We start from the raw sequence: 21,513 nt of genomic DNA on the forward strand, positions 1-21,513 counted from the left end.
CCATCCAAAGTTCCCCAAAGGAAATAGCAAGCGAGCGCCAACACCCGACGCCATGGCATGGCGTTGCACGGCGGTCCAATTGAGTTGGCCGGAGTTTCTGGGAATTCATCATTGTTGCAGACAGGTTCGTTGGTGAGCATGGCGTGGTGCAGCGCCGCAGCGCAGTTGGCCTGAATGCTTCGCCCCGGGCGCCCCGATTTTTGTGGCTCCGGCCCGCCCTCCCAAAACAGGCCGGCAGCCAGGCCAACTCGGCGGCGCTGGCGTTTCGGGACCTGAACCCCCGTCGTGCCGATTTTAAAATCCAGCACCTCCCCCATCCGTCCCACAATTTTTGTCTTGTTTGTTTTGTGAGACTGACAAAGGCACTGTCGAGTGCCAATTGTCTGTCCTGCCATCGGCCATCCATCATGACCGACTCAGCATCAGCTCAGAGTTTAGACACAGCGATTGTCGCAGGTGATCATCCTTCCGAGTCTCCGAGCCAGGCCACTTCAAGCCTAGAAACTCCCAGTTTCTTTTCAATAGCTAATTGAAGCCTTCACTCTGCAGCTCTGCCCGAGGGCGCAAAAGTTGTTTCGGTGACGAGACATGGCAACACAAGGGTAAGTAAGCCCCGAGCAAAACTTGACCATGTCGGCTTCTCTCCCCAAGCTGACCACCACCTGAACCTTTGCAGTGGTCGACCGGAAAGCGGATCGATGTCGAGGTCGGCGGCGGAACCAAGAGCTATTTTGTCAAAGTGGGTGCCTCCTGCCCGGCGCTGCTCTACCGCGAACACGCCGCCTTCTTTGTTGGCGGCCACCAGAGGATGCGGGCTCACAACGCGTTGCGGTCGCCTGCGCAGATCATCGAGGTCAACGAGTACCTCGAGGCCGCCCGCGGCGAGTTCGAAGGCGCTAAGGCTATCGCCGCCGTGATCCCCGACAACACCATCGCGCCCATCGCCTGGGGCTACTTCGCTGGCGACCGCACCAAGACGTGGTACCTGACCGAGTTCCGCCACCTCAGCGAGGCTACGCCGCCGTTCGACCAGCTGCTGGCCATCGTGCTCAAGCTGCACCGCGGCTCGGCGTCGCCCAATGGCCGCTTCGGCTTCCACGTCACGCCCTTCCAAGGCGCCCCGCCCATGGTGGTCGACTGGTCCGACAACTGGGAGGAGTTCTGGACGCGCGACTTCCGCGCTGCCCTGGCCTATTTGGAGCGCGTGCACGGCGCCAACGCCGAGCTAGAGGAAGTAGCGGAGGAGTTCATCGGCACGGTCGTGCCGCGGCTGCTGCGACCGCTGCAGACGGGGGGACGCGACATCAAGCCCAGCCTGTGCCACGGCGACCTCTTCGACGGCAACATCCAAATCGACCTCGACTCGGGCAACCCCGTCATCTTCGACCCCTGCCCCTTCTACGGCCACGCCGAGATGGACCTGCAGTGTATGCGGCGCGCGCGCTACGCCGTCGGCTACGAGTTCGTCAAGTTGTACGGCAAGGCCGCCGCGTCCGAGCCCAAGGAGGACTTTGACGACCGCAACGCCCTGTACACCATCCGCAACGACATCCTCACGGCCGGCATGTTTCCGAACCGCACGTTTGTGCTCGACGAGTGAGTGATCTCCCCTGACCGAGTTCTGTGGCATGGCGTTCGTGCTGACTTGTGTGTGTTTCCTGTAGGGCCATCGAGGACATGCGCTGGCTGCTCGCCAAGTACCCGGACGGCATCGGTGGCTTTAAGGGCGATCTAACTCCCACTAGGACCGTCACGGGCGGCGGGCAGGTGCATGTGGATGGGCTGAAGGGGCTTGGTTTGTACTGAAGTGATGCATGTTCGGCGGACTGGAATTCACAATAGGTGTGCTAGAAGTTGTTTGACACGCACTGGGACTCTTGCTGGGGCTGCGAGGAACTGAGGTCATCCTTCTTTACCCTAAACTTGGTTAATAATTAGTTGCGAGATTGAAGGGTTTGGATGGGATGCAATGCGAGGAAAGATCTCTGTGCCACCCCTCTTCAGATTGAGTGTCAGCCATCAGACGAGTCACGCAGACGTCAACAAGGAAGCTAGGCGAGGTAGACTCGTTTGCGAATCTGGCTTGTCACAGAATTCAGAGTCCCAGAAAGCTTGCGTAATTGTGTTTCCTTCTTAGTCTAATTATATCTAGGCTATTGTAGGCTGAGTGAGTCCACGACCAAGTCCTCTCTTCCCATCATATCGATGTCATTTCGTTACGTACTTCTCATGAAATAGTACCAGATCCTATACTACCTAGTCAAGAGATATTATTAGAAAGGTGAGTCCTCTCATCTCAATAACGACACTTGCTGTTATCCAGGTGAACAGCCTACGATTAACTATAGCAAAGGGGTTATATAGAAAAGCCACAATTATGCCGTTGCTGTTAAAGCGGCGGAGATCTCGTATCCCGCAAAACCAGTGCAGATTTCTTCCAAAAAGCTAGAACGAAGAGAAAAGTAACGCCTCCCCGTTAGATCAGAGAGGGCAGGCCAGCCACGTGAAGCGGACTATCGGCATGTGACGCGCTGGTTGTTCCCTCCCTGTTGGACTTGTGCTTATGCTCTTGTCAGGGATTGGCGTGTTCTTTTTTTGTTTTAGAAGTAAACTATTTTTGGTGACCAATCTCAGTATGTATCGATGCGGTGTTTGCCTGAAAATAAAAAGAAAAACTAGATTATGATAGGTTAGGGGCGTATTTTCCCCCTTTGGGTTGTGTGTAAGCAACTCCTTTTCCTGGGCCATTTATCCCCTTGCTACGGTTCGTTTCCGCGACACGTACAGCCACTTGTCAGTATGCAGCAGCTCCTGCTGTGCTTTGCATGGTACAAAATCTTCTTCCCATTCTTCACCAAACTCCTCAGAAGTGGGCGCGGAGAGATCTTCAATCTTCTTTTTGAGAGCTTTTCAATATGTATGTCCTTCCTCTCGTCATTCTGCGCTTCCTGTTGATTTGTCTTTTTCTTCTTGAATAGCGGCTTGGCGATCTTAATATGTTCGGCTACCTCGTGTACAAAAGCTAGACTATTTACACTCCCGCCGGACGTAGCAGACGCGGCGATCAAATACGGACCCGAGCTGGCACAAAGGATCAAGGAAGCGCTCGAAAGCGTAGACCTATGGCATGGTACAGGCTATATCATAGTTAACGAGGAGAAACTTTGAGTTGGCAACTACTATTTATGGTCTAATAGTCCAGCATCCTTGGGTGATTCATAATCAAATCCTTACAACATGTTTATACCTGATTTACGATCAAGTCCTTACAATATGTCTATGCCTGCCTATTACAACAATGTCTATCACGACGTCTCTATGTCTAATCATTGCAAAATCTTCTCCGCACTCTCTGCTAGGATGATCAGCTGCCCTTTTAGCGGACAGATAATATTCTGCTTTTCGGCGCTGCACTTGTGCTCGGTTTCTGCGGGGCTAGGCTGGCCGAGTCGCTTCACGGTCTCGGCGGGCTAGCAGGCCGCAAAGGGCGCGACAGTAGGCCACAGCTTGTGCGTCTTGAGAATGTCAAAGTACGTGGTGACGCGGTGCTCGGAAGTGCAGAGACGTTTGATGAGTGTCGTGGAGTTGTGGCACGAATGGCAGTTCTTGGTGCCGTCGGGGTGTAGTTGCGTGCACTGCGGGCATAGCACTCCCGTCATGGGGAAGACGGCCGTCGTGCAATGTAGCGCCGTTTCGCGGCCCTCTATTAGCTCGCGGAGACTGTCCAGGGTTTCCTGTCTCTTTCTCGAGATGGTGTCTGTGTCCGTTGTTAACTAGTCTAGAAATCGAGTCGGAAGATCAAAACTCGGGTCAGCGTATTTACCTAGAATAGATATTGGTATATGTTTATCCAACAGTGGATCGCCCTGCCAGTTCTGGAGAGTGGCGGGCGTCATCTTTGATCCAACATTAGATAATATAGTTAAGAAGTTCGGCGGCTTGAGTTTGTGCGCCACGAGTACCGCGTATTTTAGGTCGATTTCTTCTGTGATGTCGGAGACGCGGATATTTTGGCACCAGATCAATATCCACGGCGCAAGGGCTGATTCGCAGGCATACTTGTCGCACTCGATGCCGAGCATAGCGAGGGTCTTCAGAGGTAAGGTGGTGGGGATATCGACGCTCCGGAAGTGCAAGATGTTTAGCAGCAGTTCCATGGCCTCGATATCATCGTCGCCGGCGAGATGCTTGGGCGGCCTCCGTCTTTAACCCGAGTAACGGTGCCTCTCGTAATTTGAGACTGAATTAAATGCTTGAAGGCCGTAGACGCCAATCCCATGACCTTGGACGACGCAACGAATTGTTTTGATCTAATAATACAGGAAAGAAGGCCTTTTATGCTTCCAAGAAAAGGACAAAGGAAACCTGGTTCAACAGCCTATTCAGTCATACTACGTAAGGGACTCAGCCGTAGCAAGGGAGAAAAAAGAGGGCATTCGGAAGTCCGGGAGCCCGAAAAAAGGAATCAGGGCTGAAAGCAACGAATGAAGGGATATGTAGGGATATGTAGGTATGTGAATTGACAATGTGGCTCAAAAGTGGCTCAAAAGTGGGCGACACGATATATAGATTAAAGTTGGTCACAGAAAAAAGCCAATACCTGGCGGAAGCACGAAGCACAAGTCCAACACGAAAGGTTCTCGGATCCGGTTACAACTGGCGCATCACATGCCGGCCGCTCCGCTCCACACACCCGAACTTTGAACGGCCCGGAGCCGTCAAAGGTTCGGCACAACCATGGATTTGCCGATGACACGTACACCGAGAAGACTCACGCCGTGCCGTGGTGTCAAACTCAATCAGCCGGCACGAGTCCAAATAGAACAAGAATGCTGTAATTGACGTTATCTCGTTTTATATACAGCTGGCTTGTTTCCGTCGTGGTAAGTCGACATTGATATTCGATCCACATCGTACCTTGTCAGCTACACCAGGCCTTGAGTTTTCCGAAAGTCCTTCCAATCACCAAGTGGGTACTGCATACCTTGCCCGTCATACCTTACCTATACAGCCTCCCAGCAACCAGCAACGCCACTTCTGTCAAGACTGGAAATCTTAGTCCACCATGCTCACCCCTGACGCCGCCAACCTTGCCAACTACTTTTACCCTTTCGGCAATACACCTACCGTGTGGATGTTCTCGCCAGGGAGCTACGGCAGGCGCTGAGTCTCCGGTGCCAAGTAGACTCAACCCGTCTCTCCCCATTTACCATTTTCGTATCTCTGGCCAATGTGATGCCTCCTCTCATCTTGCACTTTCCGATCCCCTCCCGGAAATGCAATGGAAGACGTACATTGCCCGAAAGTCTGCATACGTCGAGATTATTGTATACGTGGACCCTGGCGCGTGCTATGCCACGACATTGATGGTATACCCTCTGATCATTGATATCAATAACCGTGTTCCTGTGCCATGGAACGTGGCTCACCTCAGCATGCAGAAGCTGCCGGCACTCGATCTCAGCGAGGTCGGCCAGCCGGACAAACGTAGATGGCTAGACGATTTCAAGTGGCTGAGCCTCCACGTCTCATCCACGACCTCGGCCCGAGAAAATGTTCTCCGCCACAGCCCGATGGACGGTGGCGAGCATGCGCGCGCCCAATTGAAAGCGACCCTCTTGACAATCCTGAAGCATCATGCAGGGTTCGCGGACCGCAGGGCACACATCTTCGGCCTCGAAACCCCCTGTGGAGTTGGCCCGCAGGTTTTCTTTTCTCGTCTCGAAGCTGCGGCTGGATCTCTCCAACCGCACCGTAGTGCTTTACGCCGCGTGCCTGAAATTATATGACGCGCTGCCCAGGCCCAACGACTATCTGATCGCGCTCACGGAGAACAACGGGATGGAGGGCAATGCGGACAAGTCACTCGAAGACGGCCAGCAGGTGCTCTGCAATTGCGGCAACGGCGTCGTTCCGGACGGGTACATGCCCAGCATCCCAAATTTCAAGAGCTTTGTGGGCAAGCAGTGCGTGCGCGTCGCGCTGTCTCTGCTCTTTTACTTATAAGACAAAATACGAATGTCATATAAGCTTAGGCAGCTCGCAACTGCCTTTGACACTGTTCTAGATGCACACTTGTGCATGTTTCGACTAGATACTAGAACGGCAAATAGATGTACCGCGGTTACTGTCGTCTGTTCTCAAAATATCCGGGATGGTCGCGAAGACATGTTACTGGGGTCCCCTGCCTAGAGCTCTTCAACAGGTGTCGATCTGTTTGTACTCCTTGGGCAAGAGCAGCAAGTCTTACTTGCCCGGGAGCAAGTCTTTGGTGGTTCAATACCTTGCGCGCTAATGCTTCTAGTTCGGGACAAGTAATCCGGAAATACAGGATTTGCTTCTTCAAGCTTGACGTATCTACCTGCGAGCCGGATGCTGGCGGATAGATAATTTCTTCTCATCTGAAATTCCCCTAAAAAGTTTCTTGACTAGGGATTGGTTAGTTTAAAACTTTAAATTTTAAGTCTCTTATGGAAAGAACGGTTTTCGAGGGTAGCGAGAAGCCCGCCGCAGGCGCTCCCAGAGGGCCGCCGTAGGCAAGAGAGAAAGGAAAGGCTGTTCAGCTACGCCTTCCTGAGTGGTCAGATGGCGTAATATTTTTACGATGAAGTTTTTTTCGCTCTAAAGTGGGGCGCCATCGCTACGGGTAATGCCACTGTACGGATAGTCTGTAATTGCAATTGCTGCCTAATGCCTGACCTATAGGTAAGGTAGGTAACCTACGGTTCACTTGAGGTTGAGCAGTCACAGGAGGGGGAAAACCCCCTGCTTTGCAGGCACAGTGGATGAGAATAACATGACGTATTCCAGCTTGATCACTCTGCCTCTTCAAAGGGCCAGCCAGATAAGATTTGCAATCCGCTTCCAGTGACATATTTGAGAAAATACTCTTTCGTGAAAATAATCTTTCAGTTGCGTATCTGAGCGGCTGTTCAAGCACCTGAGCCAAGTACTCCCGTGCCCCTGTCCTTCTCAATGCCCTGAAACCCACGTGAGAATGATATCTCAAGATACAAAGGTCTGCGAGGCTGAACCATTTGATATACCTTGGGGTTAATTACTATTGTTTTATCGATGCAATTTTCTGTAACGTCGGCTTTATTTTCTACCTGCCGTTCATTATTCTTCGCTAGGTTGAGGCAACCGACAACAAACAGATATCAGTGAGTCCAAGATAAATCAGATTTAAACCTGCTTTGCAGCCGCGTTAATGCTTTCAGTCTCCCGGATAGGTAGGCGGGTATCTAAGAAACAAGTAGTTGCTAAGCGCTTAGCTTAGAAGAACGCTTTATTTGCCCTTTTTTCTCACGAGCCAAGCTCACTCAATGTCAATCTTTCTCATCCACGATTTAACGATATTGTCTGAGTGAGACCACACCATCTCTTCAGGTATCGATTGTAGATGGAAATTTGTCAACTTGGCCTCGTGCTTTTCCCGTCCCGTGTACTTGTATGTTGTCTCATTTAATTCTTCTGCCCTCTCCCATTATTTGACCACTCATTTTGGGAGAAGAGTCCGTGGCACGTCCAGAATCATATAGCTTATGCAGATTCGGCCTGTGATTTGACATCTAAGCACAAAGTTTTGCGTCAAGAAACGAGTACCTGCTTTGCGTCGTTGTAGCTCTCCCAAAACAGGGGATGTGAGCGGGGTGCACTGCCTGCAGAAGGAAAATATATCGCAAGACCAGCGCTAGGCTGAGACTAGGTCTAGTATGTCCAACACAAACTTGTATGCTAGGAAATTCGGAGAGGTTGGGTTAGTGTGGGGGTCAAGACAGGTGACGGGCACGGCTTGATGCATGTACGGACAAAATTGTCTGCTAGATAATCGAGGCCGAGATGAGGCGGTGGGATGCAAGACTCGACAGGTGAGCTGATCTCTATGCAAGCTAAGGCCAAGGCGCGCATGATAAGAACCTGGAAGCTATCGGCTCAGTTAAGGCGCAATATGCGCCAGAGTTGTGTCTCGATTTTGCGCCACTCGCCACCACATGTCCCGAGACAACTGTGAGGACGAATCCAGCCGAGACCCCATGGTGCAGGTCTGCCACGGTCCAGACCTGGGGGGTACATACTACAAGGGCAAACCCGAGGCTTTGGGAAGGAGCGGCCGAGTACGACCACCAAGCGAGCCGTGCTCGACACGGGTGTGAGATCCCTTGCGGAGCGTGAACCTTGTTGGATTTCCAGATGGATGGCCCCCCGTCACCTTGAAATGCAGGCCCCAGAGCGGACGACCACAAAGGTGTAATTACTGCCTAGATTTGCATAGGAACACCATTGGAGTCCATTTTGAGACCAAAGCATGCCATTGCATCGTCAAGCGAGTACGATAAGGAAAGCTCCAACTGCCTGCCGTAACTGGTCAATTCACGGCACAAAAAAAAGCCTAGCCGCCGGATTCCAAGTCCATGGGTGCGAGGAACCAACTATCGGCTTGGTATGGTGCGTTTCTACGGGCAAGATGCCCTCTGCAGACGGCTCGCCGCCGGGAAAGCTCTTCGTCGCTCTTTTTAGCGTGTAAGACGGTGTCGTGGACGCGAATAGCGCTAATCTGGGGCGCCTATGACGGTTTTGTCGTAGCGTTGGGGACTTGAAGCTAGGCTGGGTTGTCGACGAGCCCGGGATCCGTGTATTGTGTCATCACGCCATCGCACGTACTACGCGCCAGTGCCCGTGATAGGCCGCCAAGGCCTCGCTCCTCAGTCCGGCACATGTCCAAGGGGCGGATTTATCATCACTCGCCCGGGGTCGAGATCGCTCTAAAACCAGTGCTAGCATTCAACAGCGACTAGCGCAATGGCGTCGGCCTGGCCAGAGTCTTGCCGAAACGACTTCACCTCGATGTCGCCATGAGCTCCGCCGAAGACGACACAGATAGTCGAACCGACAAAAAAAGAAAATTCACAAATTCGCCGATGATAAGACTGATAGGCATCCGCCACCGACAGCTGGTGGAGATGGCAAGCTTCACAGCGTGAGCTCTGGCCTGAAAGTGAAACACCAGCAAACATGGCACAGCCCCAGGAAAAGAACGTCGTCGTCGTGGAAGAAAGGGGTGCCGACGCCCCGGTTGTGTCAAAGACTTCACACGACGAAGCAGCCGTCACTGCAGCAACGGGATATGTCGAGTCCAAGAGGACATGGAGGTCCTACATCTGGTCGTGTAAGTTTGACCACGCCGGCGTGTCGTTCAGAGGGGGAAAAAAGGAGAGCAAATTGCTTACCACAACAACGATCAGCGCTCGACGTCCCCAAGGCCGAAGCCCGCTTTCTCACCAAGCTCGACCTGACGCTCATCTCGGCATCCGCACTGGGTGTCATGTGCAGATACCTCGACCAGGTCAACATTACAAATGCTTTCAGTATGTGGCATTACTTGTTTCCCCGCGTGCCTGCGTGCTTGTCCACAGGCTTTCCCTTTGCATTTGATGCTAATCGAGTCCTTTGCACAGACAGCGGCATGAAAGAGGACCTTGAGATGTACGGAAACGAGCTCAACTACGCCAATGCGGTCTGGAGTGCGGCATACGTGTTTGGCCAGATCCCCTCCAACCTGCTTCTCACCAGAGTACGCTGCCGCCATATCCAATGATTATAAGCTCGGTGCTAACAGTTTCCCGCCACCAGGTCAACGCGCCTGTCTATATTGCCTTCATCGAGCTGGCCTGGACCATCTTCACCTTTGCCACCGCCGCGGTCAAGGACGTCAACATGCTCTACGTGTTCCGCTTCTTGTGCGTGTCTCTACCTTCTCTCGGAAATGTCATACGAATAGGCTAACATGGATACAGCGTTGGCTTGTTTGAGGCCGGCCATTTCCCCGCCGTTATGTACGTGTGCTCGAGCTACTACAAGCCGCACGAGCTGGCACGGCGCAACACCCTGATTCAAATCTTTGTGGCCGTCGGCCCGCTCTTCTCCGGTTTCTTAATGGCGGGCGTATTTGCCGGGCTGGACGGCGTGCGAGGGCTGCCTGGCTGGCGGTGGATGTACATGTGAGTTTACCTGACACCAAGCTTGAGAGCGGGACCAAAAACTAGGATCGAAACTGACAAAAAGCAGCGTCTGCGGCCTCATCTCTTTCCCGTGTGCAGTCTGGACGCTTTTCGCAATGCCCCAGCTTCCCGGACGAGCAAAGGCCAACTGGTTTGTCTTTCTCTCGCAGTCTTCGTGCCCAGTGCCGCAGTTGTTGATGGCAGAAATTTAGGATCTTCACCCAGGAGGAAGTCGACCTGGCCCGTGCGCGGATGCCTACCGAGGCCAAGCCACTCACCGGACTATTCAAGTGGAAAGACATTAAGCGCTGGCACTTGACGTGGCATGTCTATCTCTGTAAGCGGCCTCGACACTTTCCAGAAAAAAACCCCCCCCCGTGGATCCTAGATGCTGATCATTCCAATAACCAGTCCCCCTGTTCTTTGCCTTCATGTCTCAGTTCGGCCAGTCCGGAGGCTCTAGTAAGTCCCCTCGCCGCCCTTTGGGAGTGCCGTCAGTGCTGACCGCCGCAGTGATTTTCTGGGTCAAAAGCTACAATGTCAAGGGCCAGCCGGCACGCTTTACAGTTCCGCAGATCAACATCATTCCGCTCGGTGTAAGTGATCGCCGTCTACTAAAAAAAAAAAAAAAAACCAAGCTTACCTTAACAAGATCAACGTCATCACCATTGTCTGTACTCTCATAAACTCGTGGATCTCGGACAGTCTGCCCGGCTCGCCTAGGTGGCCCGGCATGGTCTTTGCTGCCACCATGGCCATCATCTTCCCAATCGCCCTCGCGGCAACGCCAGTTCATCCCCCGAACATTGCAACGCGCTGGGCTCTGTATTGTAAGCTTTGGCCCCGATAAAGTGGGACTTCTTAGCCAAAAGCTGACACTCCCACCAGATCTCACCGCCCTCGCCGGCACCTCTGCCGGCCTGTCGTGGACCTTTGTCAACGAGATTAACAGACACGACCCGGAGAAGCGGGCGTACGTCTCTGCCATGGTAAGTTGCCTTCGCCCGATCTCACAACATCCCCCCCCCCAAAACTACCAGGCCCCGGTGACGATAACCAGACTAATTGTTGATTAGATGAATGCCTTCGCCTATATCTGGAGTGCATGGGTCCCTATTTTCACCTTCCCGACCTACTTACAGCCGTTTATTACTACCGGTAACTATATTACGGCTGGGTTTGGCGCCGCTGCAGTTGTTACTATCCTGATCATCCGCTCGCTCTCTCTACACGACTTGAAGGGCCAGCACCCGCAGAGAGCAACCTCGCCGGCTGACAGCGAGTCGCTGAAGTAGAAAGCTGCGGATTTCAATGGTATGATGGAGTGCTGAGTTGTTGGCTGGAGGTGGTGAGAATGGAGAGTCGTTGTGTCGTGCACAGACTAACTATATGCTGCACGGCAGGATCAGCCACCCTCCATAATTAGAGTTCCCGCCTGCCGGCCGATAGTTTAAACTTCAGCTTCACCAACCTAGCAATCCACCACTTGGCGGTTTCCCTGCAAATGTGCTCTCCGCACAGTCGTACTAAGAGCGGTTTGGAATGTCCAAAGATTCCACTCGCTCGCAGACTTTCATTTCTAAAGGTTCCTAAGGATGCAACCGGGAAGCAGTAGGAGTCGAAATTTTGAGGTTCACAGGATCCATTTGGCATTTGCAGATCAGGATACAGATCAGATTCTTGTTTCGATACAGTGGTGTTTGTTCCAGAGATGGACAACTTCTCACAAGCTTTTGCTAGACTCGTTTACTAGTAAATGATAAAACGCTTTATTGGCCGTTTAATCGACTTCCAGATTATATTAACCTAGGCAGGTACCTTGAAAAACCACTAAAAGTAGGACTTGCAGTTTTCACATCAACTTCAATGCATGTGGCCCGCAGGCTCCAAAAGAGCAATGCCGCGCAGGAGGAGCGCCGGGGCGATGCACCAAAAACCTCTGCGCTCCCCCATACGTGGTAGCCAGAAGCGATAACCCTTTATCGTCGTCCGTCGCAACCTGTGATAGGAAGCGCAGCATCACTTCTGCCGCCTTTGGTTCTTTCTCGCGGTAGGCTTTCCGTGCCCGACCGGTGGCATTCTCGCCGATTTCATTCCGGTTGTGATCTTCAAGTGCGAGCATAAAGCTGCAAAAATCTCGAAGCGTTGGGGCAAACTGATGTAGATCCTTTTCTTTCGTCGCTTTGTGCCATTTTCACAATGTTGTGCGAAAGGAGCGGCTGAAAGCATTCTCCCGCGAAAGAAATGCCTTTTTTCCTGGGACAATATCTTCCCTAACGCCCCCCTATCTCCGAATACCCTCCCTGTCAAAATGGCGCTGTAATTAGATTTCACAGTCCACTGCGACATAAGGGTAGCAACGCTCCTCCGTCCTCTACCACACGACTTGGCCAAGAGGTAGCTAATTTATAGTCTACGCCCTGAACATTTATCAGCGGGGGACTTTAAGAAGATTCAGAGGGCCATAGACTTTGCGGCTCGACCTTGGGGCTTTTCACCGAGGGGGATAACAGGTATTATTCTAAAATCCCCATTCTAGAATTCTAGAGGTCTACTTCTTTCTACAAATACCTTTCAAGACCTTTCCTAGCCGGTGTGTTTACGATGATCTTCTCCTTCTTCACAAGCACCATCCCAATAAATATGCAGGGATTAGAGTGCAGGAAGTCACATGCCTAAGTCAAATTGATTTCCAAGCCGACGGTATATAGACAGAGCTATACCAGAAGCTCAAGTACAGCGTACGGCAGACAGCCAGCAGTGAAACCTGAAACAATGGTCATCATTGCCAGCGTGAGCAACGAGGCTGTGTTTCGCCAATGCACGACAGAGTGCGTGCCAAGCCGGGTGGAGTTGATGGATCGAAGAGTGGCCAGATTATTTCAACCCCGAGCTAAAAGTCTTTCGATTTAGGCGACTCTGGTCCTGGACGGAGGCTTTGCACCTCAGTTCATAACCAAAGTGCTGGTTAATGGGACCGGAGTACGGCGAGGGCGGACTACGCTGGATCATGGCCGCACGAACACCATCGGCATACAGCCGAGAAAGTAATGTACAATGATGGCATTTTTGTGCCCACTGCTCCCCAAACCGTGGGAATCCAGTTCTTTCATGTCCAGTATTGATCACAAATTCCTCCAATCGATATCGCTCACGAAATGGCGCGCTCTCTGCCCCCGTACACGTGGAAGAGCGGCTACGCTGTCCCTGCCGGCGAGGGGGCGACGGCGCCATGGGCCGACGAAAAGCATTTCGGCGACGAGACCGGCGAGAGGGCGCATTACCGGCTACCCGTGGAGGGGGAGAAGCTGACGTCGACAGTCGGGAATAGCTTCGGCATCGCACAGCTGCGCAGCTGGCCCGACGTGTACAATGGGACCGAAGCGGGGCAGGAGAAACCGGCGTGGTGGAAGCCCGAGACCGAGGTTGACGTTCTCATCTGCGGAGGTTAGTGATTCGCGCTCTCGACTGAGTCGATGTTTGGGAATCGATGGGCTAACAGGGAGACGATGGAACAGCTGGTCCGTTTGGGTTGGAGGTGGCCATGAACCTGGCGAGGCAGGGCATCAGCTTCAGGATTGTCGGTGAGTGGCCGAGCCCAGTACCTCCAGGGAGGTCGAGTGCTAACCTTAAACGTAGACAAGGCAGCTACACCGTGCCTGTCGGGCAGGGCAGACGGGCTGCAGCCTCGGGCAGTGGAGTACCTGCAGTCTTGGGGGGTTGGGCACGAGACAGCCGAGGTGGGCCCGCTGCTTGACTCAACGGTGCTGTACCGCAACGGCGTCAAGCTCTTCCACGACCACAGCTCGACGTGCGACTCGCGCTTCAAGGGCATCCACATCATCACCCAGGGCCAGATCGAGAAGATATACATCCGCGACCTGCTGCGCCACCGCGCCCTCGTCGAGCGCTGCACCACCGTCGACAGCTTCCAAGTCCATGATGAGCCTGCAACCAAGTCCCACCCCGTTACCGCGACCTTGAAGAATGTCCAAACCGGTACTACCGAAACCGTCCGCGCACGCTACCTCATCGGGGCCGATGGCGCGTCGAGCAAGATCCGCGAGAAGCTCGAGATCCCCTTCGATGGCCTCGCTACCGATTGCTTCTGGGCCATCATGGACTGCCAGTTCAAGACAGACTTTCCCTACATTCTGGGTTTCTGGTGGGGCATCCCCAACACCACTGGCGAGCACGTCTTGTTGCTGACAATCCGCAAGCATCCTCATCAGCCCGGAACACGGCGGCTGCATCGTAATTCCGCGAGAGGACGGCCACACTCGGTGAGCATCATATCTTTGGTCTTGACATTGGATTGAATCCTACTCACACTACCTGCACGGGCAGATTCTACGTCCAGATCACGGGCGAAACCGCCGCCAAGATTGCGGCGGCGCGGAAGAATCTGAAGAACGGAAATCGGTCGACAGTCGGTGAGACGCAGGTCCACAACCACACCGTCACGCCCGAAGAGGCGCTGCAGCACCTCAACAAGATCATTGCGCCTTGGACTGCCGAGTTTGCGTCTGCCATGAGCTGGTTTGCCGTGTGGCGAGGTACGCAAACCTAGGAGTTTCTTTTCATGATACCGCGGCAGTTGCAGCCATCATCTGGAGAGAAGGCCGACGGCTAACACTCGTGGATGAACAGTCAACGAACGCGTGGCGAGGTCCTACTCGACGCCCGACCAGCGCGTCCACATCGGCGGCGACGCAGCGTGAGCACTATCCGCACCACCCACACCCCGACACGCCCTCGCTAACATACTGGGTCATAGACACGTGCACAGCGTGCTGGGCGCGTTTGGGCTAAACTCGTCCATTTACGACGCCGCCAACCTGGGCTGGAAGCTGGGGCTGAGCATCAAGGGCCACGCAAGGGCGGCGGCGGTGCTGCCGACGTACGACTCGGAGCGGCGACTGTTCGCAAACCGCGTGATCCGCGTGTCGGGCGCGTACCTGCGCTTTATCTGCAACCTCAACCTGCCGCTGGCCGAGCTGCGTGGGCTCGACGCCAAGATCGAGGTCCACGACGAGAATATGCCGGCCCTCGACGGCTCCGCTGACGCCGATCTGCGCTTCCTATACTCGTTCTTCGGGCGCAACGCGAAATTCCTGCTCGGTGTCGAGGGGCCTATCGTCGCCTCCCCCATCTGCCCGCCTGACAATGTTGTGGCCACGGGCAAGGCCTCGACGACGACGACGACGATGACGACGGCTAGGCCGACAAGCTTGCTCAACGGCGTGCGCGCGCCGAGCCCGCGCGTGTGCTTCGGCGCGAGCTCGACGGGGTACCTGTACGACGGCATGACGGGCGTCGACCGGTTCCACATCCTCATGTTCGCGTCGGACCTGCAGGGCAGCGTGCGAGGGCGCGTGGCGCAGCTTGCACGAGCCGGGTTCGGCGCGGGCGGCTTCTACGAGCGCTTTGGCGGGCGCGACCGATTCAACGTGCTGCTCGTGGTCAAGGCGCTGCCGCACGAGGTGGTAGGAGAGGGGTCGTTGTTGGCGGCTGGGCCCGACGAGCCGGAGTTGGCGCGCCTGCTGGATGTCGCTACGTTTGTCTACGACGACCGTGCCCCTGACGAGGATGCGCATTACTGGTATGCTGTCAACCATGCTCGGGGCGCCGTCGTTGTCGTCCGCCCTGATCTCGTCGTCGGCATGAGCGCCTGGCCAGAGGACACGGCGGCCGTTGACAAGTATTTCTCGGGCTTTTTGGTCGAGACTCTGCCCAACTAGGTCGTTTCTTATCCAGGCGGCAGGCAGAGAGGTAACCAGTCAGTCGATCTGAGGAAGAGCAAGATAGGGACTCGGGCTGCTGGTTTCAAATTGGCCTGACCATTTTTGTTGAATAACTAAGCAATGCGATTTATGACACTCTTTTTTTCTGGTTCATGACTTGTTGGCAAAAAACATTAATCTTTTCCATGTTTAAATCTATCAGTTCTCTTTGAAACCCGCAGCGAACCCTACGCGGCAACAGCAATAATTAGCTGGGAGGGCTTGTTTGTTTTTTTCTCGTGCCCAAACACCCAACGTCAAGACCCGCCACCTACCGGGGCAAACTCTTTGATAGACCCCGCAGTGTACTCGCCAAGACTTTTAACCATTGGCCAATGACTGATTCGATTGGGTGTGCCTGAAACCCAGACGAGTCCAGCTCGGCCTCGCTGGGCTGAGCTGCCTGAGGAGGGAGGAGACTTGCATGTGGAACACGAGCTGTGCAGTGGAGATCTTGGCACTCGAGCAGACAGATGGCCAGGAACGGCGTCCAACGTTCCTAGTTGGGCCATTGACCAGATTTAGTTGCTAAGGGCCATGGTTCCACCGTCGTCGCCGTCCGGGGCTTGTCGCCAGTCGCCACACATTAAGCCTTTTTCTTCCCCGCAAACATTGATTGCTTCTCCAAAGCGGCTCAAACGTGGCGTGCCACGGCCGCCCGACGAGAGAGCTTGCTTGCTTGCTTGGACAAAGGGCAGATTGTCGGTGGAACCGCCGGCCTGTCTTGGAGCAGCCCCGACCGAGGTCGCCTCTATCAAGCTTTTGAGCGTTTACCGGTGGAGTCCCATCCCCAGGTTCCCCGCGATCCTTTGGCGAGTTAGAGAAGTGCTTGGACCGAGAGCTCCAGAGAGCATGCCCGGAGAGCCCATGTGATGGGTGGGCCCGGTGCGAACGCTGCTCCTCCGGGGACGCTACTATTGCCATCCGGGAATGGACTTGTGGGCTGGTGGCGACTGCCTCGCCAAAACCCGCTTCTCACTGTCATTGACATTCTGGAAGGGTGGGTTGGTGGAGTAAGGCGTGGTGTTGTTGTCCCCGACTGTTATTGTAGGCTGGCACATTATTCTCCACATGCCCGAGTCATCTTATAGTTTGATTAAACTCCCATGGAGATATTATGTCAGAAGTGTTGGTCTCTTAATGATAAAGATGATTTGGTTGAAGATCTTGTTCTAATTCTGACCTCTCTCTGGCCGATCCAGGGAGCCTATAATATAGTACAGTGGGTGGCGATAATAGGTGGCGGTAGTTGGTAAGCATGCTGACAAAATCCAGTCTAGTTCTTTCTACCCTTTTCCATCTGACATATCACCTTAATCGATAATTCCCATGGCAAATAAAGCTCTGTATCTGCCCTGCTTAGATGTCATAAACAGCCATACGGCGTGGCCGGGAATGTAAACACGTCCAGCTAAATTTCCGTTAGACCGCCGCCACACTCCTTACAGCTCACTCGCCAAGGCACAGGACGACTTCCCCGCGGCAAGCCTCTAGCCCGACGCAGCCCGAGTCAAGTCTAGCAGACCCCCAACGTTACCAGGAAGGATTCGGGGTCCGCCATATTGGCGCCCTGACTAGGCTCAGCTTGTGGTTAATGGCGTTTGAAGGCCATGGTTCCAAATAAAGCATTAAGAGTTTATTTTTAAAACAAGGCTAGTTGATTCAACCTAGTGAGTGTGCCAAGCACTATATCGACGCTGCATCACTCCAGGTCGGCTGCGTTGCAGCGACTTCGTATGCCAGTGCCTCAAGACTGACGATATTACCAACATCATTGCCAACGACGTGATTGACGACTGCGGCGGAATAAATGTTGGCATTGATATCTTGACTGCTGCTGTTGGAGAGTTCTGGACCTGCGTTTCGGAGAACGGAAACGACGAGGGCTGTGGCGGTGGGAGTGTTCCCTCCGCCGCCCGTCGACGGCCCCCTCGGTCGCGCCAACCACGACAACTATGCCAACCACGACTACTGCACCCCCCACGACAACCGCACCTCCTCGCGGCCATCGCTTCTTGCGCCAAGTAGGTCGGCTGTGTTGACGGCGACTGCGATTGCCAATGCAGCAAGTCGAGCGAGATCCAGGGTCTGATTGTGAACGATGTTGTTTCGGCCTGCGGCCTTGACGCCGGCCTGGGCGTGGATTCCGCAGTCAAGGACCTGTGCACATGCGTGGCGATGAACTCCAAGCCGACAGCTGGATCAAGCTCCTCTTGCAGTGGAAGTGGCTCGGGCTCTGGAAGTGGAACCGGCTCCGGCTCCGGCTCCGGCTCCGGGTCAGGCACCGGTACTGGCACCGGTTCCAGCTCCGACACTGGCATCGGGTCTGGCTCTGGATCAGCATCGCCCACTACATCCAAGCCGCCGGTTGCCACAGCTGGCACCGGCAAGCCGATTGCTGCCGGGCCCGCTTTGGCCATCGCCATTGCTGTTTTCAACGTAAGTGGGGGCCCCCTTCTCCCCTCTTTACTAGTGTGCGGCACGAATGCAAGATGGCATGAGGTTGATAATTACCGTTCGTCTTCTTAGGTTACCGGAGCGAATACCACCCGGCCCGTGGGGGACTGCGTCGGGCCAGCGGGGTACAACTTTGACTGTTCTGGACGCCTGCAGTGATTGCGGCAGTTAACAGGGAGGAGGCTACCTGTGTAACGACCAAAAGCGTTTGGATATGGAAGTCGCAACTTGAAACAGGGCAGGCATGCTAGCCGGCCAAGCCTATAAATGGAAAGAACCCCCCGCCAAGACGAACAACTGACGCGGGACGTTTATGATCTTTCCACATTTTTGGCCCCATACCCTAACCTACCACCTAGTTAATTTGAACAAGCTGAAAGCACGGCATGATAATATCTATCCATCCGTGTCTTTGCGGCGGATTCAATTACGTATGCAACCCCAGGGGCCAGCGTCCTGGTCCTTGGGGCTTGTGTCGCCGCCACCTTCAATTGCGGCGCTCGCGTTGTGACTAGCCAGCGACCAAGCCGTTGGACGCACACCCGACCCGGGACAGGCAGCCTGCGGGCCCCTCACAATAAATTAACATGATGTAAAGACAGACTAAAACATGTTGGTTGATTGACTAGGAGCTGACGCAGCGTTGCAAAGGGCTGCACCTACCTACGGAAGTGCTACCTTAATTAAGGTAAGGTATAATTGCCATATCCCACAGCCTGGTGCTAATTACCGTCCTCCGCGTTTGGAAAATTCTCCGATCATTTTCTCCTGTTTTCCTTTTCTTTCTTCTGGCATCGTGGCCGTTTCTTGGGGATTCAGATCACCCCCAGAGGAAGGATGTTCACTCCCGTGGTGGGAAACATGCCCCTCGACACGCCTGACAAGAACCAGGTGGTTGGCGGCTCTGTGGAGTCCATCGCGCCCGCCTTTCTGTCAGACAGCGGCGACATCCCGTCGACTCGTTCGGCACGCAAATGCACATTGGCTCGCCGTCGCTGAACCTCAAGGCTCCCTGTATTTTGGCGGCTACGACCAGTCACGCATCGTCGACTCTGTTTCGTCGCGTTAGTACGAGGCCGGCGCAGGCTACGGCATTATGCCCATCGACCTGGTAGACATCACTATAGGCGTAGCCGGCGGGCTCGACCTCTCCTCGTCGCCGTTCGGCGGGTGCATCAAGATAGGCCTCTTAGCTCGAGGGCAGCAGCAAGCAGTACCGCCTCGACCGCGCCTTTCTGCAGGCCGTCTTCCTCGGCGCCAACTAGATCGGCAGTGGCCGCGTCTTCTTTCTCGCCTAGGCCCCCGGTCCGCACCTCTCGCCTGTCGTCGTGTGCAGCATCTAGCCTGACGACAGCACCGTCGCTTCGTCTACCTCCTCGAACGAGACAGGCGGCGCCAGTGAGGATGCCTGGCTAACGACCTGGCAGGATGACCCCAGTACTATGGGCAGCGTCACTGATTCCTCAGATATTTCCGGTGGTGCTAGCACGGGCAGTAGTGGGGAACTAAACATTGGGCTGATTGGTGGGGTGAGTGCCGGCGATGGAGCGCTCCTCACGATTTTCAGGCTGCTGATATGACGGCGGCTGACGATGCGGCGGAGGGACAGGCTGGCAGCAGTAGGTCGGGCTAAGGGTGCTGCAGTTCTTGCCCCTGTTAGAAAACACGACTACAAGACGCCTAAGCCTGGGATGCATGAGATGCCCGCGGAGTCGGAGTCGCAGATGCTCGGCTCGAGAATGGTAAGAGAGTTCAACCTGCTGCGCTATGTTTCAAGCCCCGTCAAGATGGACGTGTCGCACTCGCAGGCGCCGATGATTGGGCGTGCGCATGATAATAGAATATGACGGTATGCATGGATGATGAGATGATTTAAGTGCCGTGGTTTCTTTGTTTATGTGTTGCCTGGTGGATTGGCTAGGGCTCTTGATAACTAGTAATTCTAGGGGCCAATTGATTAGTCAACAACGCAGTGCGTATAATCCAATCCTTAAATGTTAATTACCTAGTAACTTAATAATATCGAAGTGACCTTGATACCTTGCTTCTCGATAATACGGATCTGTAATAAAGACCTACGTGTGCGTCTAGTGGGAGCGACCATGAGCGTTGTTGTTACGTAATTAGTGCACGGATCAGGCACAGACCTACCGCATTCATTTAGGCCCTCGCAGGGCACCTTAGCTTCCTAGAGAATTAATCTTCCTTTTTTCTTTCATTCAGGATGGCATCAGCCACAACAGTTGTGGAGGACAGCATTCCGCTAGATCTCATCTTTTGCACCATGTTTCTCCCGCTACTGATGGCTGACATTACCGTCTTTGCCCTGGTCGTACCGTCACCAACGTTGCTGCACGGCAGTTCTTTATGACTAGGAACCTTGGCAAGTCTTTCACGCAACCCCCCAAGAAACTCGGCACCTGCTAGGAGTTATTATTCCTTGTGATGACTAGCTCATGAACTTCAAAGGTGCATTCGAAAAAGCAACGTTAACCTTGAAATCGTTGTTTTACAGAATTCGTGAATACCGAAAAGCCTTCAGTGATTTGGAGCACCAAACACAAGCATTATACGTTGGTTTAGCGCAGCTGATCTTGACTCATGCGAAACGATTGTTCCTGGAACTAGTGTGCTATAGCAAGTTGAGCGAATTCGGGCGTGCTTCCCGGGAAGCTGGGTGAGATTTGAGACGCCGTTATCACCTGAAATACATCGGGGGCCTGCATAAACCGCCTCCCCGCGATTACGTTTCTTCCCTTCAGGAAGCCATCAGATGCCACGGTAGCACGTCTAACACACCCAACGGATAAACTACACACTACTATCGAAGGGGAAAGTGCTCAGGGGAGACGGCCATCAATGAAAAGTCCCCCTACGCTTGCACCACTTGGATCATGTGGACGCTCCCAGGCCTATCCCTACAGAGTGCAGGATGTGACAAGTCCCGGTGCCCTCTATAGAAGGAACGTCGAATTTCTTTTACTGATAGGACATAGGGTGCCACAAAATAAACAAAGTTCCATTAATATTGCGCATATGGTAGTATCAATCCTCGTGAAATTGTCGTCATTACGCCAGGCCATCGCCACATCACAGAGTATGCACCATTTGCCCCAGAGTCCCAGACAGATAACACGGTGACTTGTCAATGACTTGGCACTCGAGTGGAATACTAACGAGAATACTCTAGAAGACGCGGTTAATTATTCTCTGCTCGTTGTTGTGGTAGTTCGGGACCAGAGTACGACGGTGGCGGGGGTGCCGAGCACGGC

General features: G+C 53.9%; 6 protein-coding genes across 6 annotated transcripts; 5 read left to right on the forward strand and 1 right to left on the reverse strand.

Moving 5' to 3' along the window:
• Positions 1 to 203: 203 nt before the first annotated feature.
• On the forward strand, positions 204 to 1,888 carry B0T26DRAFT_103274 (Fructosamine kinase-domain-containing protein). Its single transcript, XM_060433240.1, has 5 exons — positions 204 to 456; positions 550 to 602; positions 677 to 739; positions 845 to 1,596; positions 1,665 to 1,888. Exons 1-5 carry the CDS (start codon positions 408 to 410, stop codon positions 1,804 to 1,806), a joined length of 1,059 nt encoding a protein of 352 aa, XP_060299626.1. The 5' UTR covers positions 204 to 407; the 3' UTR covers positions 1,807 to 1,888.
• A 1,582-nt stretch (positions 1,889 to 3,470) lies between these two features.
• B0T26DRAFT_671531 (uncharacterized protein) lies at positions 3,471 to 4,157 on the reverse strand (the record flags this gene model as incomplete). The annotated part of the gene is made up of 2 exons (XM_060439341.1): positions 3,471 to 3,757; positions 3,824 to 4,157. 2 exons carry the CDS (start codon positions 4,155 to 4,157, stop codon positions 3,471 to 3,473), a joined length of 621 nt encoding a protein of 206 aa, XP_060299627.1.
• A 1,119-nt stretch (positions 4,158 to 5,276) lies between these two features.
• Positions 5,277 to 6,006, forward strand: B0T26DRAFT_747179 (uncharacterized protein; the record flags this gene model as incomplete). The annotated part of the gene is made up of 2 exons (XM_060444812.1): positions 5,277 to 5,644; positions 5,706 to 6,006. 2 exons carry the CDS (start codon positions 5,277 to 5,279, stop codon positions 6,004 to 6,006), a joined length of 669 nt encoding a protein of 222 aa, XP_060299628.1.
• Positions 6,007 to 9,015: 3,009 nt separating this feature from the next.
• On the forward strand, positions 9,016 to 11,296 carry B0T26DRAFT_747180 (major facilitator superfamily transporter; the record flags this gene model as incomplete). The annotated part of the gene is made up of 12 exons (XM_060444813.1): positions 9,016 to 9,169; positions 9,246 to 9,368; positions 9,459 to 9,574; positions 9,634 to 9,740; positions 9,798 to 9,995; positions 10,069 to 10,152; positions 10,214 to 10,338; positions 10,413 to 10,463; positions 10,515 to 10,597; positions 10,654 to 10,831; positions 10,890 to 10,990; positions 11,078 to 11,296. The coding sequence occupies 12 exons, from the start codon at positions 9,016 to 9,018 to the stop codon at positions 11,294 to 11,296; spliced, it is 1,539 nt and encodes a 512-aa protein (XP_060299629.1).
• Positions 11,297 to 13,159: 1,863 nt separating this feature from the next.
• Positions 13,160 to 15,742, forward strand: B0T26DRAFT_637873 (FAD binding domain-containing protein; the record flags this gene model as incomplete). Its single annotated transcript, XM_060436968.1, has 7 exons — positions 13,160 to 13,448; positions 13,520 to 13,585; positions 13,641 to 14,166; positions 14,222 to 14,284; positions 14,349 to 14,557; positions 14,652 to 14,718; positions 14,779 to 15,742. 7 exons carry the CDS (start codon positions 13,160 to 13,162, stop codon positions 15,740 to 15,742), a joined length of 2,184 nt encoding a protein of 727 aa, XP_060299630.1.
• Positions 15,743 to 16,714: 972 nt separating this feature from the next.
• On the forward strand, positions 16,715 to 18,400 carry B0T26DRAFT_671535 (uncharacterized protein; the record flags this gene model as incomplete). Its single annotated transcript, XM_060439342.1, has 8 exons — positions 16,715 to 16,784; positions 16,949 to 17,001; positions 17,034 to 17,036; positions 17,161 to 17,181; positions 17,442 to 17,454; positions 17,496 to 17,808; positions 17,851 to 18,223; positions 18,314 to 18,400. The coding sequence occupies 8 exons, from the start codon at positions 16,715 to 16,717 to the stop codon at positions 18,398 to 18,400; spliced, it is 933 nt and encodes a 310-aa protein (XP_060299631.1).
• Positions 18,401 to 21,513: the final 3,113 nt, after the last annotated feature.

The sequence above is a fragment of the Lasiosphaeria miniovina genome, assembly GCF_030549165.1.
Source record: "Lasiosphaeria miniovina strain SMH2392-1A chromosome Unknown B0T26scaffold_2, whole genome shotgun sequence".
Taxonomy (NCBI): Eukaryota; Fungi; Ascomycota; class Sordariomycetes; order Sordariales; family Lasiosphaeriaceae; genus Lasiosphaeria; species Lasiosphaeria miniovina.

Bases quoted from the DNA above. Each gene is read 5' to 3' on its own strand.
- B0T26DRAFT_103274 (XM_060433240.1), top strand. From the start codon at position 408: ATGACCGACTCAGCATCAGCTCAGAGTTTAGACACAGCGATTGTCGCA. The intron at 603-676 runs GTAAGTAAGCCC...GAACCTTTGCAG, and splicing joins CGAGACATGGCAACACAAGG to TGGTCGACCGGAAAGCGGAT. The intron at 1,597-1,664 runs GTGAGTGATCTC...TGTTTCCTGTAG, and splicing joins CGCACGTTTGTGCTCGACGA to GGCCATCGAGGACATGCGCT.